Source organism: Phoenix dactylifera, chromosome 8, assembly GCF_009389715.1.
Source record: "Phoenix dactylifera cultivar Barhee BC4 chromosome 8, palm_55x_up_171113_PBpolish2nd_filt_p, whole genome shotgun sequence".
Lineage (NCBI taxonomy): Eukaryota > Viridiplantae > Streptophyta > Magnoliopsida > Arecales > Arecaceae > Phoenix > Phoenix dactylifera.
This window is the reverse complement of record NC_052399.1, coordinates 16687155-16711071: the sequence shown is the minus strand read 5'-3', so window position 1 is coordinate 16711071 and position 23917 is coordinate 16687155. Positions and strand designations below refer to the sequence as shown.

The following is a 23917-nucleotide window of genomic DNA, read 5'->3' as shown; positions in this document are numbered from 1 at the left end:
GTGACATAATCAATCTCATCCATTTGCCTGTATCAGGCCACTCTTTTTTTTTGTATTTAATAAGATGGCTACCGAGACGCATGGCAATCAACACAATAAAAGATCACATCCTAGCGCATTCATAGCATCGTCGCCACTGGAACGATGAATCACTGTTTTATTTTGGGTGATAGCACAAGGTTCGCGCGACGTGCAACAACATGGCAACTATGGTTAGTCGGGCTCGACTGCTCTCATTCTCATGGAAGTATACTATTTATTGTCTAAATTCCTAGTCATATTCATCTTATAAATATATATTCTCTCGGAATCTGCCACTCCATACTTGCATACAGCTGTCTAGAGACAAAAAAGACAAGGGAGGAGTGCCTCTTCTAAGAAAAGAAAAGGAAGGGCATGCATCTATCAGTAGACCACACGTGGGAGCTTCTACTCTCCACCGGTTCTTTTCATGTGGTAAAGGACATAAAAGCGTCCCATGATCGGACCGTGCAGAGAAAGCAGAAGGCCAACAAAAAGTCTCACCCGGAATTGGATGAGGCTGGGCGGGACGGGGAGAGAGAGAAGTTTTGAGGCTGAGAACGTAAACATCATGAGGAGCTCGGAAGTCATCAAAATAAATAGCAGGCCGGCAGGAGAATTTATGCCTGTGGTGCATCATACCGTTGATTGAGGCGGGACCGCCGATCTGATGGCTGGCAGTGACCCGCGATAAACTGATATGGGGACGTTGAGGGCTGGGGTGAGGTGCGGTTATTGTTAAGTCGGTACGGGAAATCTATTGTTGCCTTTTGTGGATTCCCACTGCTCCTCCTTGAGATCGTTGGCGAATTCTTTGATCTGGGCTACTTTTATTGGAAGTCCGTGATCCAAAAAGAAAATTCCATCCTTATCCACTGTAAGTGATTTTTCTCAGTATATTTGTTCTTTCCTTGTACTGGTGGATAGGACGTGAGAGCTTTAAAAAGGTGTGTTGGCGAATTCTTTTGGTAGAATTTGCGGAAAGTGGTGGTGGTGGTTTTGGGGAAGCTGATGAATTTTGTATGCTTGGGATTTAAGCTATACCTAGAATTTTAAGAAGCTCGTGGGGGAAAGCTGATCTTTTTGGGGCCAGTTTTCTTGTCGAGTTGATCAAGATGATGCTGGGGATTTCTTGGAGTTGAATAGGTGAAATATGTCCCGTCTTACTGAGTTTTTACTGAATTTTGATGAAATGTTGGGAGATTTTTGGATCTGGGTTCAGTCTCAATTGTGTCAGTGCGCTGTGCTTCTTGTTGTGAATTGGTTTTCTTAGCGCTTTACAGAAGATGTGAATTGGATTCCTTTGAAAATTTTTGCCGATTTCGTAGTTGGTATCAATAGAAAAAATTTCTCAAGTTTGTAGGAGTTGTATTTAGCATAACAAAAAAATAATTTGGATACTAACTTTGATGAACTGGTTTGCTTCGTTGGGATCTTAGAAATCTGTATGTAAATCTTGCTGTTGGCAGATGCTGTTTGAGTTTGTAAATTTGGAAACATCGATACCTCGAAATCCTGGAAGAGGCACAGGGTCAACAGTTCTGTACCTCTAAGAAATCAGTGGTGCGGGGGAAATTTCCTTTTGATTATGGCAGCCAGGATTTGCTTCTTTCTGTAAACCGTAGTCAGAATTGAGTTTGTGAAGCCAGATTGTTGAAGTGGAGACGATTTATGAGTGTTCTTGCAACTCGGGCCTTTCTTTGCTTGTCCATTGGGTTTGTCGACTGATGGGGTGTTTGTATTCAAAGGGCTGCATTGGGCAAGTACCTGACTCCCCAACAGAATACAGGGGGAACGGAAGCAGAAGGGGAGTCGCAGATTCTGGTCTTTCTCCTGTTTTGTCAGATGGACTGGAAGAAGATGATCAAGTGCAACAATTGGGTATAACAAGGGATTCAGATGTGGGTATCAATCGTCTCTCGAGGGTTTCATCGCAGTTCCTTCCTCCGGAAGGGTCAAGGACAGTCAGGGTTCCATCAGGGAACTATGATTTGCGATACTCCTTCCTATCTCAACGAGGATATTATCCAGAGGCACTGGATAAGCAGAACCAAGATAGTTTCTGCATTTACACCCCATTTGGGACTAATCCTAATGATCACTTCTTTGGTGTGTTTGATGGGCATGGGGAGTATGGAGCTCAGTGCTCACAATTTGTGAAGCGAAAATTATGTGAGAACTTGCTCGGGAACAGTCGGTTTCATCTTGATGCTGTTGAGGCTTGCAATGCTGCTTTCTTAACAACAAATTCACAGCTGCACTCTGATAGCTTGGATGATACAATGAGCGGGACCACTGCGATAACCATATTGGTAAGGGGTAGAACAATCTATGTTGCAAATGCAGGTGATTCTAGGGCTGTGATCGCAGAGAAGAGAGGGAAGGATATTGCGGCCGTGGACCTCTCTATTGATCAGACTCCTTTTCGAACTGATGAACTTGAAAGGGTCAAACATTGTGGAGCGAGGGTGCTGACTTTGGATCAGATAGAGGGGCTAAAGAACCCAGATGTGCAGTGCTGGGGTACTGAAGAAGGTGATGATGGTGATCCTCCAAGACTCTGGGTGCAGAGTGGGATGTATCCAGGGACGGCATTCACACGGAGTATTGGAGATTCTATTGCTGAATCTATTGGCGTTGTTGGAGTTCCTGAAATATTTGTTATGGAGCTCAGTTCTAATCATCCATTCTTTGTGATTGCAAGTGATGGGGTTTTTGAGTTTCTCTCCAGCCAAACTGTGGTTGACATGGTAAGCAGTTCCTTGTATGCCCTGTTTACTCCTAATTTTTTTAATTCACCTAATGTTACAGTTTATGGGTCCATGTTATTACCATGATCAATATATACTTCCGTCAATGGATTCTAACACTAACATAACTTGGTATAGTTATTAAAAATATATAACCAAAATTAGCTTGTTTTAGATGAGAAGCTTATCCACATAATTTTGTTTCCACAGGATAGAAGGTATGCAAACTCTAAGTTGGTCATCTATTAGCACCTGGAATATTGCACCTCTTTCAGTCAAACAAAAAAAAAGCCCAACTGCTTTATGACAACTGACAATAAATTTGTGTAGTATCATTTAACTTTGGAACATCAGGTTAGAATAGTGGCGATAATTGGTTTCATAAGGAAAAGTACAAACAAATGTTTGTAGAATGAAGTATGAGTTATATGTACTGCTTGTCCCAGAGAAGTACAGTGAGGATGGAATGAAAAGCATAGCAGACATAAGCGAAGCTACAGTGAGGATGGAATGAAAAGCATAGCAGACATAAGCGAAGCCTTGGTTGGAAAACTGGAAGTTCTTCTAGTGCATGATGTCATGCCTATAAGTTTCAATAAAGAAAAGTGTAAGACAACACTGACGCATGCAACGTTATATGCTTTAGAAGGAGGTTTATGCATGCGATTGAGAATCATAGATATGCGAATGTTAAGATTGGTAAAGTGATGATGGATAGGCTGAGGACATATGTCAGAGGAAACAAAATACATATCCCGAACAAGGAGAAAATGGCTGCGAACCGAAAAAACAAAAAAGATAGCATGGGCATCTACAATGAGGATCTGAGGAAAGGGTAAGAAAAGAGAGGGAAGACCTTTGATGACATGGTTTTGTTTTGTGAGAACAAAAAGGATTTAAGAAATCTTGCAGTGTCAATGGATGCCACCTTTAAATTTAATAGGAATGGTTTGGTGGGGATTGGTGAAGATTCATACATATGCTTTATAAAATAGTGTAGAGAGGTTCGTAAAGTCAACTCCAAATGTGGCTCTCAGTGGACATATACATGTTTTGGACCTCTTTTAACCTTTTTTCAAATAAATCATATGCTTCTGGATGAATCCACCATAGCTCTACTCTAAACTTTCGATCCTAAAATCTGAACTACCAAAACAGGTAATATCATAATTCCAAAATTTGATTTATCTACTTAGCCATACGTTTAATTTTCAAATGTTATATAAAACTTCTTGTTTATTTCTGAGGTGATGGAAACATTGCGAAAACCAATCTATGGACCAACACTTTTGGTTTACAATTTGGGCCTTCTCTTGGTTGCTTGCATGGAAGTTATTTTTTTTCCAAAAAATTTGTAAGCCACTCAATGATATGACATGAAATATGTATGATATATGCTTTAGCAAAGAATCTGTTCTAGAATATAATTGTGATCACCTGAATTTCCAGCATGAAAAATAATTATGGGACCTGATTAATAATTAGTGAGACTAGATATTTTCCCTATTTGTTGAATACTATCCCTTGCATTTGATTTTTCTCCAAGGTGAACTATTTCACTTGCCTCTCTCTCTCTCTTCCCTGCTCTCCTGTTCTAATTTAGTCGCTGTGCTTTCAGGTTGCTAAGTTCAAGGATCCTCGTGATGCATGCACTGCAATTGTTGCTGAATCCTATCGCCTTTGGCTACAGTACGAAACTCGTACAGATGACATTACAATCATAGTTGTGCATATTAATGGGCTAACTGATGTACGAGCTTGTCTTGCATCATCATCATCATCATCATCATTATTATTATTATTATTATTGACTCATACCCTTTCTTGTCGACAGACAACTTTCTTCACCCTCTAGTAATTTCTTGTTTCCTTTCCAGATGGAATCTATTCAAAATATTCCAGATGTGCCTGTAAGACCATTGCAACAAATTGTGGAGGTGACAGGATCCGAATCTCCATCCACCGTAAGCTGGAACTCCAGGAATCATCATGCAAGGCATGATTTATCACTTGCACGATTGAAAGCCATTGAGAGTTCCCTCGAGAATGGTCATGCTTGGATTCCACCCGCTCCATCCCATAGGAAGACATGGGAAGAAGAAGTAAATACGTAATTTATATGTCTTCATATCTGCAAAAGATTTGTATTAGTTCATTTCGAGGGAAGTTTCTCCTATCTGGAAGTGTTTGTCTGTCACTAAGTGGTCATAATAATGTTTGATGATATTCAGGCACATATTGAGCGGGCATTGCATGGTCATTTTCTTTTTAGAAGGCTCACGGATTCTCAATGCCATGTTTTGCTTGATTGCATGCACAGAATTGAAGTGAAGCGTGGGGATGTAGTTGTCCAGCAGGTTGTTTCTTGTTTATTTTTATGCCATGGCGTAAAATTTTGTGATTGAAGTCATGATAAAGTAGACCTTTTTTTTTTTTGTAAAGTTGATAAATCATAATTAAACTGAGGTTACAAATGCCAAAATACAGGGTGGAGAGGCTGACTGCTTTTACGTTGTTGGAAGTGGCGAGTTTGAAGTCCTAGCAACTCAGGTGCTCATTTTAGTTTATGCATATTAGTTTTCTCAAATTATGGATTTTTTCCCCTCTAACTTACAGGCATAACGATGCACTCAAGCTTCATTTAATGCTATGGTTTACCAATTTTTCTGCAACAGAAATTGACAAGTATAGCCTGATAAACAAAAAAAATGTTTTCCTTTGTATAAAAATGGTTGTAGAATGGGAAATACCTGAAAATTAGGGTGGAAGCTTTGGCAAAAGGAAAATCAAGGATAAGCTATTTGAAACCTGCAGTGTATGAGCTGTAAAGAATGCATCATATCGACAAATGGACGCCAACAGCTAAATATACATGATTACAGCTCACCTTCTGACCTTCATATGACTGCTCAAGAGTAAATTTGACATGCTATGTGGTTTGTGTCCTTGACAAGCCCTCTCTCCACTTCTTTTTGTATAATATCAAATTAGAGAATGAATTCAGTCAATAGAGAATGAGGGGTAACTAGTGCGTGATTCATGAAACAACTGCTATCCAGTCACATAGGGAATCAAAACATATTAAGGCCATTACATTACCAGCAGTCACATCAGCATGCTCATTGTACAGTAGGAGGGTGAAACAGATAATACCAATTCCCAAGTGAATCATCTCGAGGTACTTAGCTTACTTGCTGAATGAAGTGAGGGATGATATCTTGCTTGCTCATCCAAAGAGGATAATCCCTATGCTAAACTTAGCAGCCAGTTGTGGAACAACGATGGCTGGCAATATCTTTAAAAACATGAAGGTCTTATGTAGAATTAATGGAAAAAGAAGTGTTGGGTAGTTTTTTTGCCCAAAAGGATGTGCAAAAGCTGCATGATAGATATAGGGGGAATGCTCAAAAACTGTCTTTGTTGGTCTCTAAACTTCAAATTTTATCTAGAACAACTGTCTGGTTTTTGTTAACTCGGTTTATTCACTGTCGATGTCATGATCTATATCTAGATGTAATATTTATGCTCTTGATAGAGATGTTTCAGTTATGAGAAGTTTCTGATCCTGGGAAGGGAAGGGCTTCTTCTTCTTCTTTTCTTCCTCCTTATCTGTCCATGTGCGTGGATGAGGGGGATGAAAGTTTAACTTCCCATTTTTACTTTGTAGCTTCTTCTTCTTCTTTGTCTGTTTGGGTTGGGGGGTTGAAGGTTTAACTTCTCCCTTTTAGTTTGCCCTTTTAGTGGATCGAGAGTTGCAAAATTAAGTCAAGCCATACAACTATTTAAAATCTCATCTATATATACTTGATGCCATGTAAATTTACATCCCAACAGTAAATATTCAAAAAACCTGCTAGCTTATCTGAACAAAAATTGAATTACTTAAATATAGGGTTGATATCATGTTTATCAAGTTATTAAAATTTTAATTAAAAAAAATTGTGCTTTATAATCTTAAAAAGTTAAAGACATAGGGTATATTGTTATAAATAAGTTATGACAATGATATGCTAATAAGATGAAATTTCAAGTTCAGAAATTCCTACTTGCATACGTCAGGTGCTTGCTTAACTTTTCTATCTAAAGCTAAAATTTATAATCTTTACTCAAGTGTAAAACATAATATACATGAATCTATGATTGCTTGAATATTTGATAATTCTATGGGCACGAAGTTTATTCTAGAACCCAAAAAGGCCAAAACGATTGAAATGTGATTACAAAGTCTATAAATGATAACATTATTCCGTATTGTCCAATATAGGTTTGTATCAGAAAATATCTGGATCCTATTCAATCTTGTACTGGAAGGGATGGCCACTGATGCATGTTAAATTGTAGATGTGTCAACCCCCCTATTTATTATGATGGGGGCATGGTTGGTCTTGTCCTTTATTGGCTGAAATATCACACTGGCTGACATTGGAATGCTGAAACTCGTTAATTTCACTTTGAGATTTTCACATCTGTTCAGAAAATTTTGCAAGGCTGAGCTGTAACAAGTTGTATTACAGGAAGAGGATGGGAAGGAAGTGACCAAGGTTCTGCATCGCTATACAGCTGAGAAACTGTCATCCTTTGGGGAACTATCATTAATGTGAGATATATTTCTTCTTCATGAAGTTTGGTTAGTACACATTAACCATACATTTCCATGTTACATGGGCCCTACTAACACCTTTTCTTTCATGCACCAGCAATGCATCTTAATTTATTGTAAATGTCAGGGACAACAAAAGAAATGCTAGAGGAAAAATTTGAAAAACTAGATAAGTACGTGGAAAAACTTTTGCCAGATCCATTTCAACCGTTTACACAAAAATTTCTAAGTAAGAATTTTTGTATACTTATTCGATTTCAATGAATTAGTACACCAATGAGCATTTTGACAACCTTGCATGTGTTTTTATATAAGCTACAATATTCACATGTTAAGAAATATAGGTAGGAGCTTGAAAGTAAGCTAATGCACTTTAAAAATATAACTCAAACAAACCCCCACATATTAGAAAAAGCTATTTATGGTTCTTTTAACCAAAAAAAAAAAAAAAACTTAAAGATATATAATAACAATACCCAGTCCTAGATGGAAGTTGAATATATACATTCACATTTTCATGTGTGGCGTGCCAAGAATTGTAACAAAAAGGCCCTATAATATCCTAATAGATAAAATATAGGTAATATGGAAATAAAGACAAAACAGATCTTGATGTGCTTCTGTATATGCTTTAAACAAACAGCTCTTTAAATAAATGAGTAAATAGTGAAGGCCCAAACAACCAAAATGGAACTGCAAAACAAAGACATGGTATTTTGGTTGGACTCTTAGAATAGGCATGTTTCAGTATTTGAAGGAAATTTCTTGATTGATAAAAATTATTTTTAAACAGAAAGAAAAATGGAACTTTAAATGAAAGGTCCCTTCACATCTTAAGTAAAAAAGAACAAAGGGGCTGGGACATGGATAGAAAATGAGTTTGGAATGGTTGTGTTTTCAGTAACCTAGAGATAGCTTTGATACACTAGATAGTAGATGACAAAAGACCAAGTCAGTTATATTAGCTTTTGCATAGCTCAATTCATATTGCCAAAAAGATCGGTCAATTACCAGACGGATTTGTGTATGCTCAAGGCAATCCCTGTTTTCACCTTAGCGCATGACATTTCTGGGATGTTGTGGACTTTATTTCAAGGAATCATCCAGTTTAAACCATGCATCTTTCTGTTAGGATCTGAGAAAACTGTTGCACATTATATTGTGTGCCTAATGGTTCTTTGGTTCCTTTCTGTAAACAGGTATAATAAACCACTTCAGGCATCTGTTCATGCAGTGACTGATGGAACCCTCTGGGCCTTAAAGCGTGAAGATTTTCGAGGGATACTAATGTCAGAGTTTTCCAATTTATCATTGCTGAAGTTGCTCAGATCAGTAGAGCTTTTCTCAAGACTGACAATTCTACAGCTGAGTCACATTGCTGATCATCTCATGGAAATCACTTTCTCAGATGGACAAATAATAATTGATAAGGTGCCAGCTGTGCACCCTTTGCCTAGAATCATTTTCTTCTTGAAAAATTATTCTTCTCTCTAAGGCTTTGAAAGCATTCTTTTTGTTTTCCTTGTCATTTGTCAGATGTCAAAGTTTATACATACATCCTATATATGTAGTCATGTATGTCATGATTCATACCCTGTAGCTTTCCATGTTCTATGTGCCTATGTTAAGTCCGTTTTTCAGTGCATGTTACTGCCTATTTTAAGGGCGGTGGAGTTATGGTGACTAGCTAGGGAGCATGTAATGTTCGTCATTCTTGACCACTTTTCTTAGTCATGTTCATCTGTTTTGCAGAATAACTGTCTCTCTGCATTGTATATTATTCAAAAGGGTCGGGTGAGGCTAACTTATAAACCAGAAGTAGTAAGTCCAAATATCTGCAGTTTTTTGTCTGCTCATCTTGCACAAGGAATTCACAGTCAAGAGCAGGACGAGCATGTGGTGGATATGACAGAGGGAAGTTATTTCGGCGAATGGACACTTCTTGGTGAGCATATTAGCTTGTTAAGGGCAGTTTCTGTTGGTGATGTGGTGTGTGCAGTTATTACAAAGGAGTATTTTGATTCAGCCATCAGGCCTTTGTTAAATTTTTCGCAGGACAATTGCAAGTATGTCATGATCTGGCATTGAAATATCTTATAGTTGACATTCAATACATGCATGCGTGCATATACCTAACCTATGTATGTATGCATGTGCATTTATGCTGTTTCTTTTAGTGCAATGTACTGAATTGCATTAATGCTTGCAGGTTGAAAGATTCTCTAGGTTCTTCTAAGGAAAGCACTGTAAATACTGGTGCTGCAATGCCCATGAAGGTTCAGTTCTCTGATTTGGTATGGGGTTAGTGCCTCCATTGTATTTCTCAGGACTACATCTACATATTTATGTAAATTAAGGTTTAGGAATGGAAACTGAAATTTGGTATTGACATGATGCACAGGAATGGAGAATGGGCATTTATGCGACTGATTGTAGTGAAATTGGTCTTGTCTTTGTAAAAAGTTCTGGTAGGTATATGATTTTTTTTGTACTTACTATACCATTTAAATAGTTGAATATAAGCATTCCCTTTACTTCCATGAAGAATATACTAATTTTAGATATACTGTTCGTTTGTTATGCTATTGAAATTCATATAAATATTCATTGTACATGAAGTAATTGAAAATTTTCATTCACTGTAATTATTTCTTTCAGAAAATATGCGAAGCTTAAAAAGGTTTTCTAAAAAGAGAATCAAAGATCTTGGAAAAGAGGCACAGGTCTCGAAGGAGAAAGATCTAATGAAGAGTTTGAGCCCATCAGCTTGTGTGCCACAAGTTATATGCACTTGTGCTGATCAATCATATGTTGGGATTTTGCTTAACTGTTGCCTTGCCTGTTCATTAGCTTCAATAATCCACACACCCCTAGATGAACTCTCTGCGCGATTCTGTGCTGCTTCTATTGTTGTTGCTTTAGAAGAACTTCACAAGGTCAGGCACCTTTTTCCTCTGATGAATTGTATAATTTTTTCTAAAAAAAAATTATTCACTTTCTGTTTTACTGACACCTAGTTTATATATCAGAATTCTATCCTTTATAGAGGTGTTTCACCAGAGGTTCTGATGTTTGATCGATCAGGGCATCTGCAGGTGAACCTCTTAATGTACTTTTAGCTAAGCCACTTTCTTTAGTTTCTCTTTAGAGAACTACTACATCATGTCTCTCACCGACACATGCTTATTTGCTGTAGCTGGTAGACTTCAGATTTGCAAAGAAGTTACTTGGTGAAAGAACTTTCACTGTATGTGGAATAGCGGAATCTTTAGCCCCAGAAATAGTCCTAGGGAAAGGACATGGATTTGCTGTTGACTGGTACGGTTGCTTCTGAACAAGCTGTATTCTCTGCCTAGTTTGATACGTTTAAACCATTTAAGAGCTCTGTACTGTGCTAATCTGAAAGATATGGAATCACAAAAGTGGATAATTCAGAGTTGGTTATGAATGTATAAAATAAAACATCTAGCTCACAAATTTATGCCTGAATCCTGCTATCATCTATCCTCTTTGTTTCATTTTTTTAAAATCTGACCTGTTATCTACTACAACTGATGTAAACTTTGTCACTATGTCATGGGGCATATGCATTCTAAGTTTTAAGAGCCACTATCCAAAGTTCCTGATAGATGCCATTTCATTGCAAAGGAATGAGATCTTATTTTTTACTTTACTTTTTTTTTGAGTTCTATTTTGATGAAACTGGACTATTAACAGGGGCAAAGCTAGACTGCTAATTTGCAATACATCAGTTTAGCATTAGAATAAGACAAACTTCAATAAACTATTATTTCAATATTTCATCAAAAAAAAAAAAAACTGTTTCAATATTCAAGGACATGGAAGCTTCTTTTTTTTTTTTTTGTGGGAGGGGTGGGGGGGGTCCTGAAAGTTGAGAAAAGGTCTCTCGAGCCAGGTTTCTAAGATTCAAGTCTATGGGAAAGCTAGGATTAGGCTAAGAGGTGCTGGTACTTCCCTCCAAAGCACGAAGAAGAAACTGCCATATGACACTGTTCTTTTAAAGTTTATACTTGCAAGCAAAGGGGTTATCTTACTGGCATCTTATGGGAAGATCACACAAGGATATTTTCTTAAACAATACTTGGGTTCTTTTGAAGATGGGAGTTTTTGTTCTAGAATACATTAAGCTTTTTCGGTGGGGACTTTAGGGGTATTCAGGTTGTATTAATTTTGCTTGGGTCTGTGGAAGAATTAGTTGACCATCCTCAATGATTTTGGTGGGTTAATTTCACATGTGATATCTGCTGGTGATAATGGAGGTATTTGGAAACATGAGGTAGCTTTCGAGAACTAGAGGATTGTGATTCTTGTCTGAAGAACAAGATTTGGATATTCATTTAGCCAATCAGGTCAGCCAAACAATTTAGTGAGAGGTATCTTTTACACTCACCAAGAAGTGCATCATCACATTTAGTGCTTGGGATGTTTCTTGGTTCCTCAGGTGAATTTCCTACTCAAGTAAACCTCTTATGCTTTTTAGAAATAGTGATCATAATAAAAAGGAAGATCAGTTTGCAAACAAAGTACTCTAATATTTACTTTTAAACATTCTTAATTTCCTAATCCCGACCTCTATGACTACAAGTACATTCTGGGGTTCTGATTAAGATGAGTGCCAGGCCATAGTTAACATCAATTCCACGGTAAAATCTTACTAAAACAATTGTATATATTCCCAAAAGCAGTATGTTTATGCTATGACATTATACACCATGCTTTGTATGAAATGAGAGATACAATGATGTGATGATATGATATTTTAAATCAAAAAATTGAATGCATTTGAAAACAGTAGATACATCAAAGAGTGGGAAAAAATGATGAACTGAGAATTGTTTCATCCGATGCATGCTCTCTTCTCACATAATCAGGTGGGCTTTGGGAGTCTTGATCTATTTTATGCTCCAAGCTGAAATGCCATTTGGGTCATGGAGAGATACAGAACTAGAGACATTTGCAAAGATTGCCAAAGGACAGCTGACTCTTCCCCAGACCTTCAGCCTAGAAGCGGTTGACCTCATCACCAAGGTTTTCTCCCATCTTGCAGCATGTGTAGTGCGAGTTTTCTGTACTGAATTTATTTAGTGCATGGTTTATAACTGTACAAGCTTACTAGTTTCTCCACTTAATTTCACCAGTTACTTGAAGTTGATGAAAATGCACGACTTGGAAGCCAAGGGCCTGATTCCATCAAAAATCATTCATGGTTTGGTGATCTTGACTGGAAGCGAATTGCTGATGGCACATTTCCGATACCACAGGGAATTACTTCTCGTATTGATGTGTACTTGGAAAATCATGCAGAAGACATCACCATGCCTGCCTCCTCCTCATCTCAAGATCTAGCTGATGTCGACACCCCAGAATGGGTGGAGGATTGGTGATATCTTCAGAAGATATCTTTGCAGGATGGAGGAGAATATCAGGTGAAACTTTTGTTCTCACAAGCAAGTTTCACTCTGCAGTGATCATTATTTGGTGGTCGGCCTGAAACCTCTTGGTGTCTCCCTGATGAATTTAGCTTATGCCTCTTTATCATCTACAAATGTATAACTGATAGAGGTAGAAAATGGAGAGGAGTTCCTCGCCAGCGTATCTTATGCAACTTAATTATTGGAAAGCACCACTTCATCGTGGATGATGTCATATGATTGGTTCTCCGGAATAGCTCTTTAGCATGGTTTTGACAAAGATGGTGCTTGCTGGAGTTTGGATTGAGCACACTGCATGTCCTGTCACATAGCCGAGTTCAAAGGTGAGTAGTGAATTCTTTCATATGCAAATCTTTACTCGAATGTATTGTTTCTCAATTGCAACAAATATCTCTAGATGCTTGTTACAAAATGGCGTACCTGGAGCTTACAAGCCTCATTTATTGTTATATTTTTGATACATTAATTTTAATATATATATATATATATATATATATATATATATATATATATATATATATATATATATATATATATATATATATATTCAAGCATATGAGTGGAACTGCGTATAGTTTGTAATATTGCATGTACCGTCGAGAATCCAATTCATCGTGTATATTCTTTGCACCATTATTTAAGAGTGAAGACTCATTGCAGTTTGTGGGTGCTACTGATTCATTCATCAGTATTGGATTGTTATGATGAAAAAATCAAAAACATAAAGAAGAGATATTGAATTTTGATGCTCATTTTGTAGATCAGGGTTCTCGTGTAAGATTTGCTGAATGAGGTGTTTGTGTCACATATGCTTGCTTATAGCAAAAGCAAATTTGCCGCTCGTGCGAGACAAATGAGTCAACTCATGCTTTCTCGGTCAACTGCCAGGCTTTTGACCGTCCAGTCCCACGAGCCTTCGTAGAGGAGGCCCTCGGCGTGGTAGCAGGCGGCGCAGGTGATGGTATCGGGATGCTGGTGGGATTTTTTGGGCAGAATCTTGTAGTAGTCAGCGGCAGGGTGGGGAGCTTCTTGGATATCAGAGCCGGTCCGGGACGGAGGCAGAGACGGACCGGACGCCGACCCGGTGGTTCATATTAACTAGGCGTATGTTGGTTCTCGTGGTTGGGGCATGTTTGGCTAAATTCACACAAAAAGCACCATCACTTGGAAAAGTCAAAAGTACCGAAAAGTTAATGAAGTTCCATAATTCTTCAAAAATTTTGTTACGTTGCGAGTCATCTTTTGAAATGATTGCAGCTTTTTGTATAAAGCGAGAGCTAATTTGCGGCACTAAAGCATGCCATGTTGGGAACAATTTGGATCTTCTCATAAGCTGGATGGAGGAATTGCAGACGATCCTTGCAAATTTCGCCCTAATTGGTCCTCATGAGAGTACATTTACGGGGCTGTTGGATTCCATTCTATGCTCCTAAGAAAGCTTACCTGCATTATAGGTTAATTAGGGGCATGAGAGTGCAGTAGGTGATTCCTTTAGTCTGTGTTCGAGCAAGATGAAATTAGTCGAAATTAGACCGCTTTTGTTGTGACCAGCTAGTGTAGCCTAGCAGTTGGTACCTGGCTCTTTGCTGGGTAAGTCATGATCAGAAAGTGTCATGCAATTTTGCTGGTGGTTTCAACAAACAAGAATTGTGAAAAGTTGTTCATGGTAGATTTACAGAGATGTTATTCTTTAGGATTCCCTCAAAAACTGGACTAATAAATGAGGATGAACTTGTTCGTCTTTGTGGAAACCAGATGGTTGATGGTTTCATGAGAGGCAATCAAATGCCGGCTCTTGGTAGGTATGGTGTCAAATAATCGAAAAAATTTCGATTACATGCTGCAATAAATACTACTCTAAATACTTATGTTTTCCTTCTAATGTGGCATTTGTAAGACTTCTCAAGGCTTCCCTGCAGACTCTGCGAGTGCCCAGACTCATGGTTGGTGTGCTTACCATTCTAATACTACTTAGGCAAGTACATTGGTATAAAAGGAACAGCTGATGGGTCTTTTAGGAATCTTATTCAGATTCTTTTGTAACCAATCAAACTCCGCCACATAGCCACGTCGCTTGCATCCTCGCAGCTTTACTTGCAGGTGATTTATTGTCCCTGAAATATGATTAATTTCAACGTTGTTCTTCCAATTCAAACTTTGTCCACTTCATAAGAATGTGGGCTTGCCTTTGGTTGTTTCCCGGGATAGCACTACAGGCACCAACAGATTCCTACAAATCCAAATGGAAAAGCTCCTCGGGAACAAATTATAAGGTCATTACACTTCCACCTTTGCGTTGGTGATCACGGATGATAGAAGGTGCTTGTTTTCCAGTATTTTTCTGTGCTGAAGAATCTGGACTTTCTCTAATGGAAGCTTGCGGGTGCAGAATACTACTACAAAAAAAAAATCGCACGTCAGGTTTATCCGCATCTGGACCACTTCCAGTTCCTTCTGCCTTCAGTTTCCATAGAACAAGATGCCAGGCATCTTTGGATGCCTGAGGAATAATACAAAAAGGATATCCTTCATTTTTCTCACCAATAAACAGGATTGACTTAAAAAACCATGAGAAATTAACAAGCTTTTATTTGTTAATTTTTTTTTAATTCCAGCATGAGAAACAAACCTCACCAACCTCTCCAATCAGTAATGGACGATTCCCTCTAATCCTCTTCATGCCTTTCTCTGTCGGCCATGTCAACTTCCCATCATCCTCTCTCCATTCCTTTCAGATTCCAACCAGCCATATGAATCGAACCAAGTAACAAATGGGTGGTTTGACTGTGTGGCTTCTAAAACACCTTTTCTTGAAAAATCGTCGACACCAAACTCTTCCTTTGATTAGTTCCTTCAGTTAATGAGTAGAGCACTGGAAATGGAGTGACAATTTGCTGACCAATTATTTCCCAAGAAAATGTGAAGAGAGAAATCGTCGACCGGGCTGACTGCTTGACCCAACGGGTTGGTTTCAAGAAGAAAACCGAAGCTCCGGTTCCCGGTTCAATGATCTCTCCACCTTTGAATTATAGCTTCCAAGATGTCACACAACTATCATAACCTATACCTTGGACTGTAATGAGGACATGGTAGTTCCCTGGTCCCACCATGCCAGAAACAACATGGTTGGTCGGTCTTGTGGGACCCACGAATCATTGATGAGCTTCCCGACGCTTCCATCAAATGCATGTTAATTACAGCTAGGATGCTAATATTGGATAATTTCATTCCCCATCCACTCTACTCCATTACATGCACCCCGGTTCAAATTCCTGAGCCCACCGGACGTGTATAAATATATCCACTCAACTTGCCGGAAGTTCTTGGTATTCACCAATAACCTCTCCTCCCTCCCTCAAGTCTCATTGAAGCAATTGGCTCCGAGGTCTAATGGCTGGGATTGCCTTTGGCCGCTGGGATGACTCCTTCAGCGTTAATTCCCTGAAGGCCTACCTCGCCGAGTTCATATCGACCCTTCTCTTCGTCTTTGCCGGGGTTGGATCAGCCATAGCTTACAGCTAACTATCCTCTCTCTCTTTCTCTCTCTCTCTCTCTCTCTCTCTCTGATTCATCTACTGCAGTCTACTACTTTTGAGTCACCAATAAGCTCACAATTTATTGGTTTTGCTGCAGACAAGTTGACATCAGGTTCAGCTCTTGATCCCACCGGACTCGTCGCGGTGGCTATCTGCCACGGTTTTGCACTCTTCGTGGCCGTGTCGATCGCCGCTAACATCTCCGGTGGACATGTCAACCCGGCGGTCACCTTTGGATTGGCTCTCGGGGGACAAATCACTATTCTCACCGGCATCTTGTATTGGATCGCACAATTGCTTGGTGCTATCGTGGGAGCTTTTCTCATTAAACTGGTCACCGGAATGGTTAGTTTAAGCTTTGTTACCTTCACGATCTCAATGAATTTCTGATAGATCTACCATCTTTTCATCTAAAAAAATTAAAAGGGTTTAAGCTTCATTAATTATTATTACTATGAAGTTGGAACAAGCAGGCCAAGTTATCATGGTAGGCCTACGTGAAGCCCATTTATGGCCCAAATAATCTAAATCTATTGGAGCTAACTTCTTCGGCTATTTGATGTTGCTAGGCTACTCCTACCCATGGCCTGGCAGCAGGAGTGGGAGCCGTTGAGGGAGTGGTGATGGAGATAGTCACCACCTTCGCGCTCGTGTACACCGTCTACGCGACCGCCGCTGACCCGAAGAAGGGCTCGCTTGGCACCATTGCTCCAATCGCCATTGGTTTCATCGTGGGTGCTAACATCCTCGCAGCAGGCCCATTCTCGGGTGGATCCATGAACCCAGCCCGGTCCTTTGGGCCCGCGGTTGCTAGCGGCGACTTCACCGACAACTGGATCTACTGGGTCGGCCCCCTTGTTGGCGGTGGGCTGGCCGGCCTGCTCTACACCTATGCGTTCATGTGCTCGGACCATGCGCCGGTCGCCAGCAGCGAGTACTGAGGCCACCTCCATGATGAGGCCTTTGGGAGTACATCCGTTGGGTCGTCGAGTCACTTTGGTTCGTTTTGTTTTGTGATTAGCTGTAAAGCTGGGAGACTTTTGATGTTGTTTCACGGTTTGTAGCGTGATGGATGTGGAGCCGCTGCTTTATTTATTGGTGTCAGCTTTTCTGTTGAACTGTTCAACCTCATCTCTTTTTTTTTTATAACTCGATCCTCCTTTTCTCGATTGCTCCCTGTGGGTATTGTGATGGCAAAATACGCTGCTATGGCCAAGACTTGCAAGTTGTCAATGCAACCTTGTTTAATATTTATAAATATTGATATTTTGACCTCGGTTTCAACCCACCTTCTTGACTTTGAAATATCCGAGGTGAATAACTTTTGTAAAAACTAGATAACACTCTACTCGTGCTAATAAAAACCAGCAATTATTGAGACATTGCATTTAATGCATGATCAGCATAATTACCACTGCATGTTGCTTGCATAGAACGGTTATCATGTTGTAAACGTGGTGTCAACTGTTACCAAGGTATGTTACGCCAAATCAGATAACGGATATGTTTTCTACCCTATATAAAAGTGTGGCTCAGGGATTCTCAAGCAAGTTTATTTTGGAGATTCTACTCTATAGATTTTCTCCCTTTCGCACTATTGCTTGAGTATTCTGACTTAAGCATCAGAGGGTCCTCCACCAAAAACTTTTTGACAAGTAGACTTCTTGCATATTAGCCTTCAAGGCGACCAGTTCTTCCCCACCTTGGTCTCCTCCTACCTCACTCAGTTTGGTTCTTACCGACCTCAAAGCAAGTTGAGTAGTGTCTCGGTCTCACCTTAGAATTTAGCGGCAACAGATACTGCAATAAGATAAGAAAACTAGCTGCTATGGTGAAGACTTGCAAGATGTTAATGCGGTATTATTTAATCATGTAAATGCATGTGTCATCAACTTCATGCATGCAGCTCCGAGTAAGGTTATCAACAGGAGGGTTGGCTTGGGCAGTTCTGACCTAGAGGAAAACCTAGTGCGGGTCAAGCCCGCGGTAGATAACCTCAGAGCACGTATGAATTGGTTAGGGCTGGAAATGGGCTCAGGCCAAGCTGACTTCGGGTCGGCCTTCTGGTTAGGCCCGAAAAAGTCCAGACCGAGTTTAGGTTTAAATGTAAAGCTCATTTATTTTTGGGCTAGCCTCGAGTATTTCATTGGCCCGACTCGATCCTGGGTCCAACAAGGACCAAAATGGAACCCGAATTCAGGCTCGAATTTTTGTATATTGTTGTTTAGCTGAGAATGATGTATCATATATCATTTACTTGTGTTATAAGAGAGAGTCCAATTTTCAACTAGCTTGTTTACTTGTGAAGCAATATTGTAAAATATTAAACTTCAATAAGTTGTGGTCGGATCTATTTTTGGCCTAAATGAATAATTCAGGCTAGCTCAATCGAGTTCGGGCCGGGCCCGAGCCTGAGCTTGGGTCGGGCTTGGGCCTAGATTATTTAAAATTTTTCGAGCTTAAGCCAGCTTAAAGTTCAAAAAAAAATCGAGCCAGGTTCGAGTACAGGGATGCCCTGGCCCAGCCTAGCCCACTTCCAGCCCTAAAGTTGGTGCATGCTCGAGCTTGAGATGTATTAACCCTGTATGAGGCCCAACCCAGTCCATTGATACCCTGAGGTGCAGGGGGGTAATGATTCATTTAGGTTGGTTGAATGTGGAAACGAAGAACTTGGAGGATTAGAACATCAATGAAGTTGTATGATCCAAGCTTAGAGCTTCAATCGGTATAAAAATGAATTATGTACAACCAGGAAGGTGGTGTTAAATGTTGTTTCTCTTCTTAAGTTTCTGCCATTTGGTGTGTATTGGCTCCGACAGCCAACAAATGTCCATAAAAAATTTGGCCAAAAAGAAATGACGAAAGCTTGTAATTTATGAAGACAGACATTACCAGGACAAGCAAGAAGTTGAATGTGAACTTTGCTAACCCTTGATGTTGATGATTCTTAAAATTAAGGCATATAGCAAACTCTATTTATTGTGGTAAGTATGACCTTCATTCGTTTAATAGGAACATTGTTTTAGATTAAGGGCTCGTTTGGTTCGCGGGAAGTATTTTCCCTCCTAGGAATATGATTCCTGGGAATCAGATTCCTAGGAAGAGGATACCTACAAAAGTACTTTTGGCATGTTTGGTTAACCATGGAAAAGTGACAATTTTCCAAAGTGCTTATGTTTGGTTGACCATCCACTTTCCTAGGAAAGTTATGTATAATTCATATTATGCCCTTAATAAAAATTAGTTCTTTAATGCCTTTTTAATGCTTTTTTAATGCTGAAGGGTCTTTTTGGAAAAAAATAAAAAAGGAGTGATTCCCACCTCATGGGAAAGTAACTTTCCCATGTTTCTCATGGGAAAGTAACTTTCCCATGTTTCTCATGGGAAAGACTTTCCCATGAAATGTGGGAATCATATTCCCATGGGAATACAACTTTCCCATCTCTCTCCTTTGAAAACTCCAACCAAACAAGAGGCATTTTATTACTTTCCCGTTGACCACACTTTCCCCCCTCCTTTTCCTGCGAACCAAACGAGCCCTAAAGAGAAAATCCCATCCATATTCTCCATTGGCCTATCAAAATCTGCCTTATGCTTAAGTTTAACCATATCTAAATTGGATGTAATTTAGATCCGTCACAAAGTGAAAATTAAGTTCCCATTTTTTATCCAATTCCGTATGCAGTAGACTTTGGGATAACAGTGTCGTCATGTATTATAGAATGCACGACAAATTTATGAGATATGGCATTTTTGAAAGTTCAACATACTTGGAACTTTTTCAGAGATTAGATGCAGTTACTAATTCATAATCCGATGTGTGCAGAATAAAAATTTATTCTCAATTTTATGAAATTTTTTATGAAAACATTTCATTTACTTCTCTTCCATAAAAATTTCAATTTCTGAAAATGTACCCTTTTTGGCCTAAGTCTTCTTCTTTCGATCAATTCAACCTCTGATAAAAAATATGGATGTTGGTTCTATTTTATCTCTCGAACAAGTTTAGCGATCAGCATAAGAGCTTTATTGTCCCAATAGAGAAAAAATATATATAATTAGCTTTTAAAAAAATTTCAAATAAATAATTTCAACAAATTTTTTTAATCTCTTATTTTACTATATTCAACTTTATGTATTTCTCTATCCGTGGAATTCATTGAATGTGCAGAATTAAATATGGCTATAATACAGTTTTTGTTATTTGAATCAACATCTATTCTAAGAGGAATATTTTTATATGGAGCTAACAATATATAAATTATATTTATAGCTCCAGAATGGTGAGAGAGACAAATAGTCTAATGCGGCTACTATGAAATATTTACTAGAGGCGGCATTTCTGAATCTCCAAATCTACTGGATGTGGTAAAACATAAATTGTAGTCTATCTTAATCGATTATATATCTTATTTATAATTATATCATTTTTTTTAGAGGGAACTAATGAGCGGTCTTGATAAAACGAAAGAGGCTTAAGGATCGGAAATTAAACTTAGTAAAGTTATTGTACTAAAAATTTAGGACGGGTCAATGGAGACTTTTTGTTTTACTCGGATCTTTGGGAGGGTGGGAAATTAATTTTTTTATATGTATATACACGGATGGAAAGGATGAGGAATAAAACGCCCAGTCAAGGACGAAGGCAGCTTGGCATATCGTCTAGACTTTGAACGCAGAAGTCTCCTCCTAATAACATATTTCTCCATCCCTACGCGTCCAACAGCTCGGCCTCATCCAATGTTGGGGGGAATAAAGTTTCCCCCCAAATGACATAAATGCCCCAGAGAAGCCGTACAACCTCCGACCCCGGACAGCAGAAGTCGGCGTCCGACCTCGGAACGCTCGGCCACGAGACGACCGACCCCGAGACCTCCGACCTAAGAGAAACCCCGATGTCCGAGGACCGTACTCTAACATCCCTCCGGCATTTATTGCGCATGGCCGCTGTAATCTTCCGGCACACTCAACAATAAATGCGGATCTCCGGCTTACTCCACCATTAATACGGATCTCCGGCTTACTCCACCATTAATGCGGATCTCCGGCTTACTCCATAATAAATGCGCGTGGCTCCTGACATCTACGGATCCCCAGCTCTCCATGGCAAATCGACCCAGCAGGGTCTAGTCGACTATGATAAGTCTCTGATCTCGGCCATACCGCCAACATCAGTGCAATGATTCGCCTGACCGAGCACCGACCTGAACAACATGCCGAGCCATACTACGGCCTCTCCCTGTTACATCACAGGTAAACCGACCCCCGCATATAAAAGGGAGCCTTGGCCTCTCAAGAGGAGGGAACATTGGTACCCCCAAAAATTCACTGTTTATCTTCCTTCTCCATACTATTTGCCCCCCTCACTGACTTGACCGTCGGAGGGCCGGCGCCGGAAAACCCGGCCACCGGTTCGTGTGCAGGCACCCAGACAGAGGACGCCGCCCGCCGACGGACCACCGCCCCGCCGTGAAAACTCACATCCGCTCCCTCTCTTCGACCGAAGATTGCCCCCGGGTCCAATTTCCAGCAACAGTTGGCGCTAGAGGAAGGGACCGAGTAGCAGTCATGAAGTTGAGAAGTAAGGGAGCCTCTAACATCTCCCGGCGTCCCCCGCAAAGTCCTGGACACTCCGTCCAGAATTCTCCAACTCCAGCTGATCCAGTTCCTCAGGTCCAGCCGGAACAGTTTAACGCCCTGGTGCAGCAAGTCCAGGCCCTGGCCGCCGTCGTTCAAGGTCTACGGCGCGAGGAGGCTTTACCCTCACTTCCCCCGCAGGCCCAGGCCCCGCCGGAGTGTCTCCCCAACGGCCCGGTTCTCCCCAGCCAAAATTTGCATGGCTCCTCCAGAGCCAACAATGGAGAACGAGCTTCTCCCCAGAGAGAGTCACCGGGAGAAGGTTTCGACCGGAGACCCCAACTCTCTGAGGCGGAGTCAGCCCCGGACCGCCGTGGGCTGGCGCAAACCACAGCGACAATCCCACGGGTGGGGGAGCTTGACCGAAAAGTTGAGCATCTGGAGCGCCAGATCGCGGCACTCCACAGCAAGAAGGCAAGACAGGAAGGGGACCTTGAGTTCACTACCAAGTCCCCCTTCTCCCGCCAGATCGAGGACGAGCCGGTTCCCGCGAGGTTCAAAATGCCTCAGGTGGAGCCCTACAGCGGAATCACCGACCCCCTTGACCACCTGGAGAGTTATCGGGCCCTCATGGCCCTACAAGGGTCCTCGGAGGCCATACTCTGCAAGGCCTTCCCAGCAACCCTCCGAGGGACCGCCCGGCTTTGGTTTTCCGGACTGAAGCCGAACACGGTGTCCTCTTTTGAGCAGCTCGGCAGGCAGTTCGCCACCAACTTTGCTGCCAGCCGGCGCCAGCGACGGACATCAGACTCCCTCCTGGACATCAAGCAGAAGGAGGGGGAGTCCCTCAAAGAGTACCTGGACCGCTTTACCGCCGCCACATGGGAGGTTCGCGAGCTAGACCAGTCGATAGCCATGTCGGCTTTGAAGACTGGGGTTCGCTCTTACCGATTCCTCTTCTCCATCGAGAAAAGCTTCCCGGCCGACTTCACCGAAATGCTGGCCCGAGCCCGGAAGTACGCCAAGGCCGAGGAGGCAGTCGCCTCCAGGCGGGGAGCAATTGAGCCCGCCTCGAAGAAACAGAAGAAACGCCGCGAGGAATGCGGCCGACAAAGGAGCCGGTCGCCCCGCAGAGAGAAAAATCTCCCCAGACTGAGGAGTCCGCCCCGTCAGCAGGGGCGACCTCAGCAGAGGACACCTCCTCGTCCGAGGTCTCCACCACGGCCCCGGATGTACCAGGCGAGGTACGAGAACTATACACCCGTTAATGCTCCCCGGGCCGAGATCCTGATGGAAATTGAGGGTCGGGACTTCTTCCGACCCCCGCCTCCTATGCGAGACACGGGATTCCCCCGAAATACCAGGAAGTATTGCCGCTTCCACCGAGACCGTGGGCACGACACGGAGGACTGCTTCCAACTCCGGGACGAGATAGAAGCGCTCATCCGACGGGGAGTACTCAACCGGTTCGTGAGGAATCGACCTGAGGAAAGAAGGCCGGCGGAGAATGTCGCACCAACCGAAAATCCAGGCGACAACAGGCCCATCGCCGGCACCATCAACATGATCGGGCGGGCCTCGGCAGGAACGGCCGCCCAGGGAACACCCCCGAAGCGCCCACGTACCGATGAAGTCATCTCGTTCTCGGACGAGGACTTAGAAGGGGTCGAGACCCCTCACGATGACGCTGTGGTCATCTCAATGATTGTAAATAGGTTTGATGTAAAGCGTGTCCTAGTTGACAATGGAAGTTCAGCCAACATTTTGTACTACCACGCCTACCAAAAAATGGGGTTGACAGAAGGACATCTCCGGAGAATCAGTGCCCCGCTAGTCGGGTTTACCGGAGATGCGGTCTCGGTTGAAGGTGAGGCTAGCTTCCTTGTCACAGTTGGCCTCGCCCCCCGGGAGAGCACTGTAAGGATGGACTTCCTGGTGGTCCGTCTGCCCTCGGTCTACAACGCCATCCTTGGGCGCCCA

General features: G+C 41.4%; 2 protein-coding genes across 8 annotated transcripts; both read left to right on the top strand.

The window, feature by feature from the left end:
* The first annotated feature begins 334 nt into the window (after nt 1–334).
* On the top strand, nt 335–14042 carry LOC103702537 (protein phosphatase 2C and cyclic nucleotide-binding/kinase domain-containing protein). Of its 7 annotated transcripts, none has more exons than XR_003384784.2 (16): nt 372–2771; nt 4390–4521; nt 4649–4873; nt 5003–5128; nt 5259–5321; nt 7286–7368; nt 8571–8802; nt 9124–9437; nt 9581–9665; nt 9773–9839; nt 10030–10307; nt 10401–10466; nt 10568–10689; nt 12264–12420; nt 12531–13147; nt 13713–14042. XR_003384784.2 is itself a non-coding variant. In XM_008785010.4 (16 exons), exons 2-16 carry the CDS (start codon nt 1749–1751, stop codon nt 12774–12776), a joined length of 3219 nt encoding a protein of 1072 aa, XP_008783232.2. In that variant the 5' UTR covers nt 372–898; nt 1491–1748; the 3' UTR covers nt 12777–12898. The 7 variants fall into 7 exon arrangements, 5 of the variants coding, with proteins under 5 accessions (XP_026658592.2, XP_026658591.2, XP_008783234.2 ...); XR_603329.4 differs by having other exon boundaries at nt 13585–14042; XM_008785010.4 differs by lacking the exon at nt 13713–14042 and having other exon boundaries at nt 372–898; nt 1491–2771; nt 12531–12898.
* Nucleotides 14043–16053: 2011 nt separating this feature from the next.
* Nucleotides 16054–17632, top strand: LOC103702536 (probable aquaporin TIP2-2). The gene is made up of 3 exons (XM_008785006.3): nt 16054–16341; nt 16458–16705; nt 16930–17632. The coding sequence occupies exons 1-3, from the start codon at nt 16215–16217 to the stop codon at nt 17299–17301; spliced, it is 747 nt and encodes a 248-aa protein (XP_008783228.1). The 5' UTR covers nt 16054–16214; the 3' UTR covers nt 17302–17632.
* The last annotated feature ends 6285 nt before the right edge of the window (nt 17633–23917 follow it).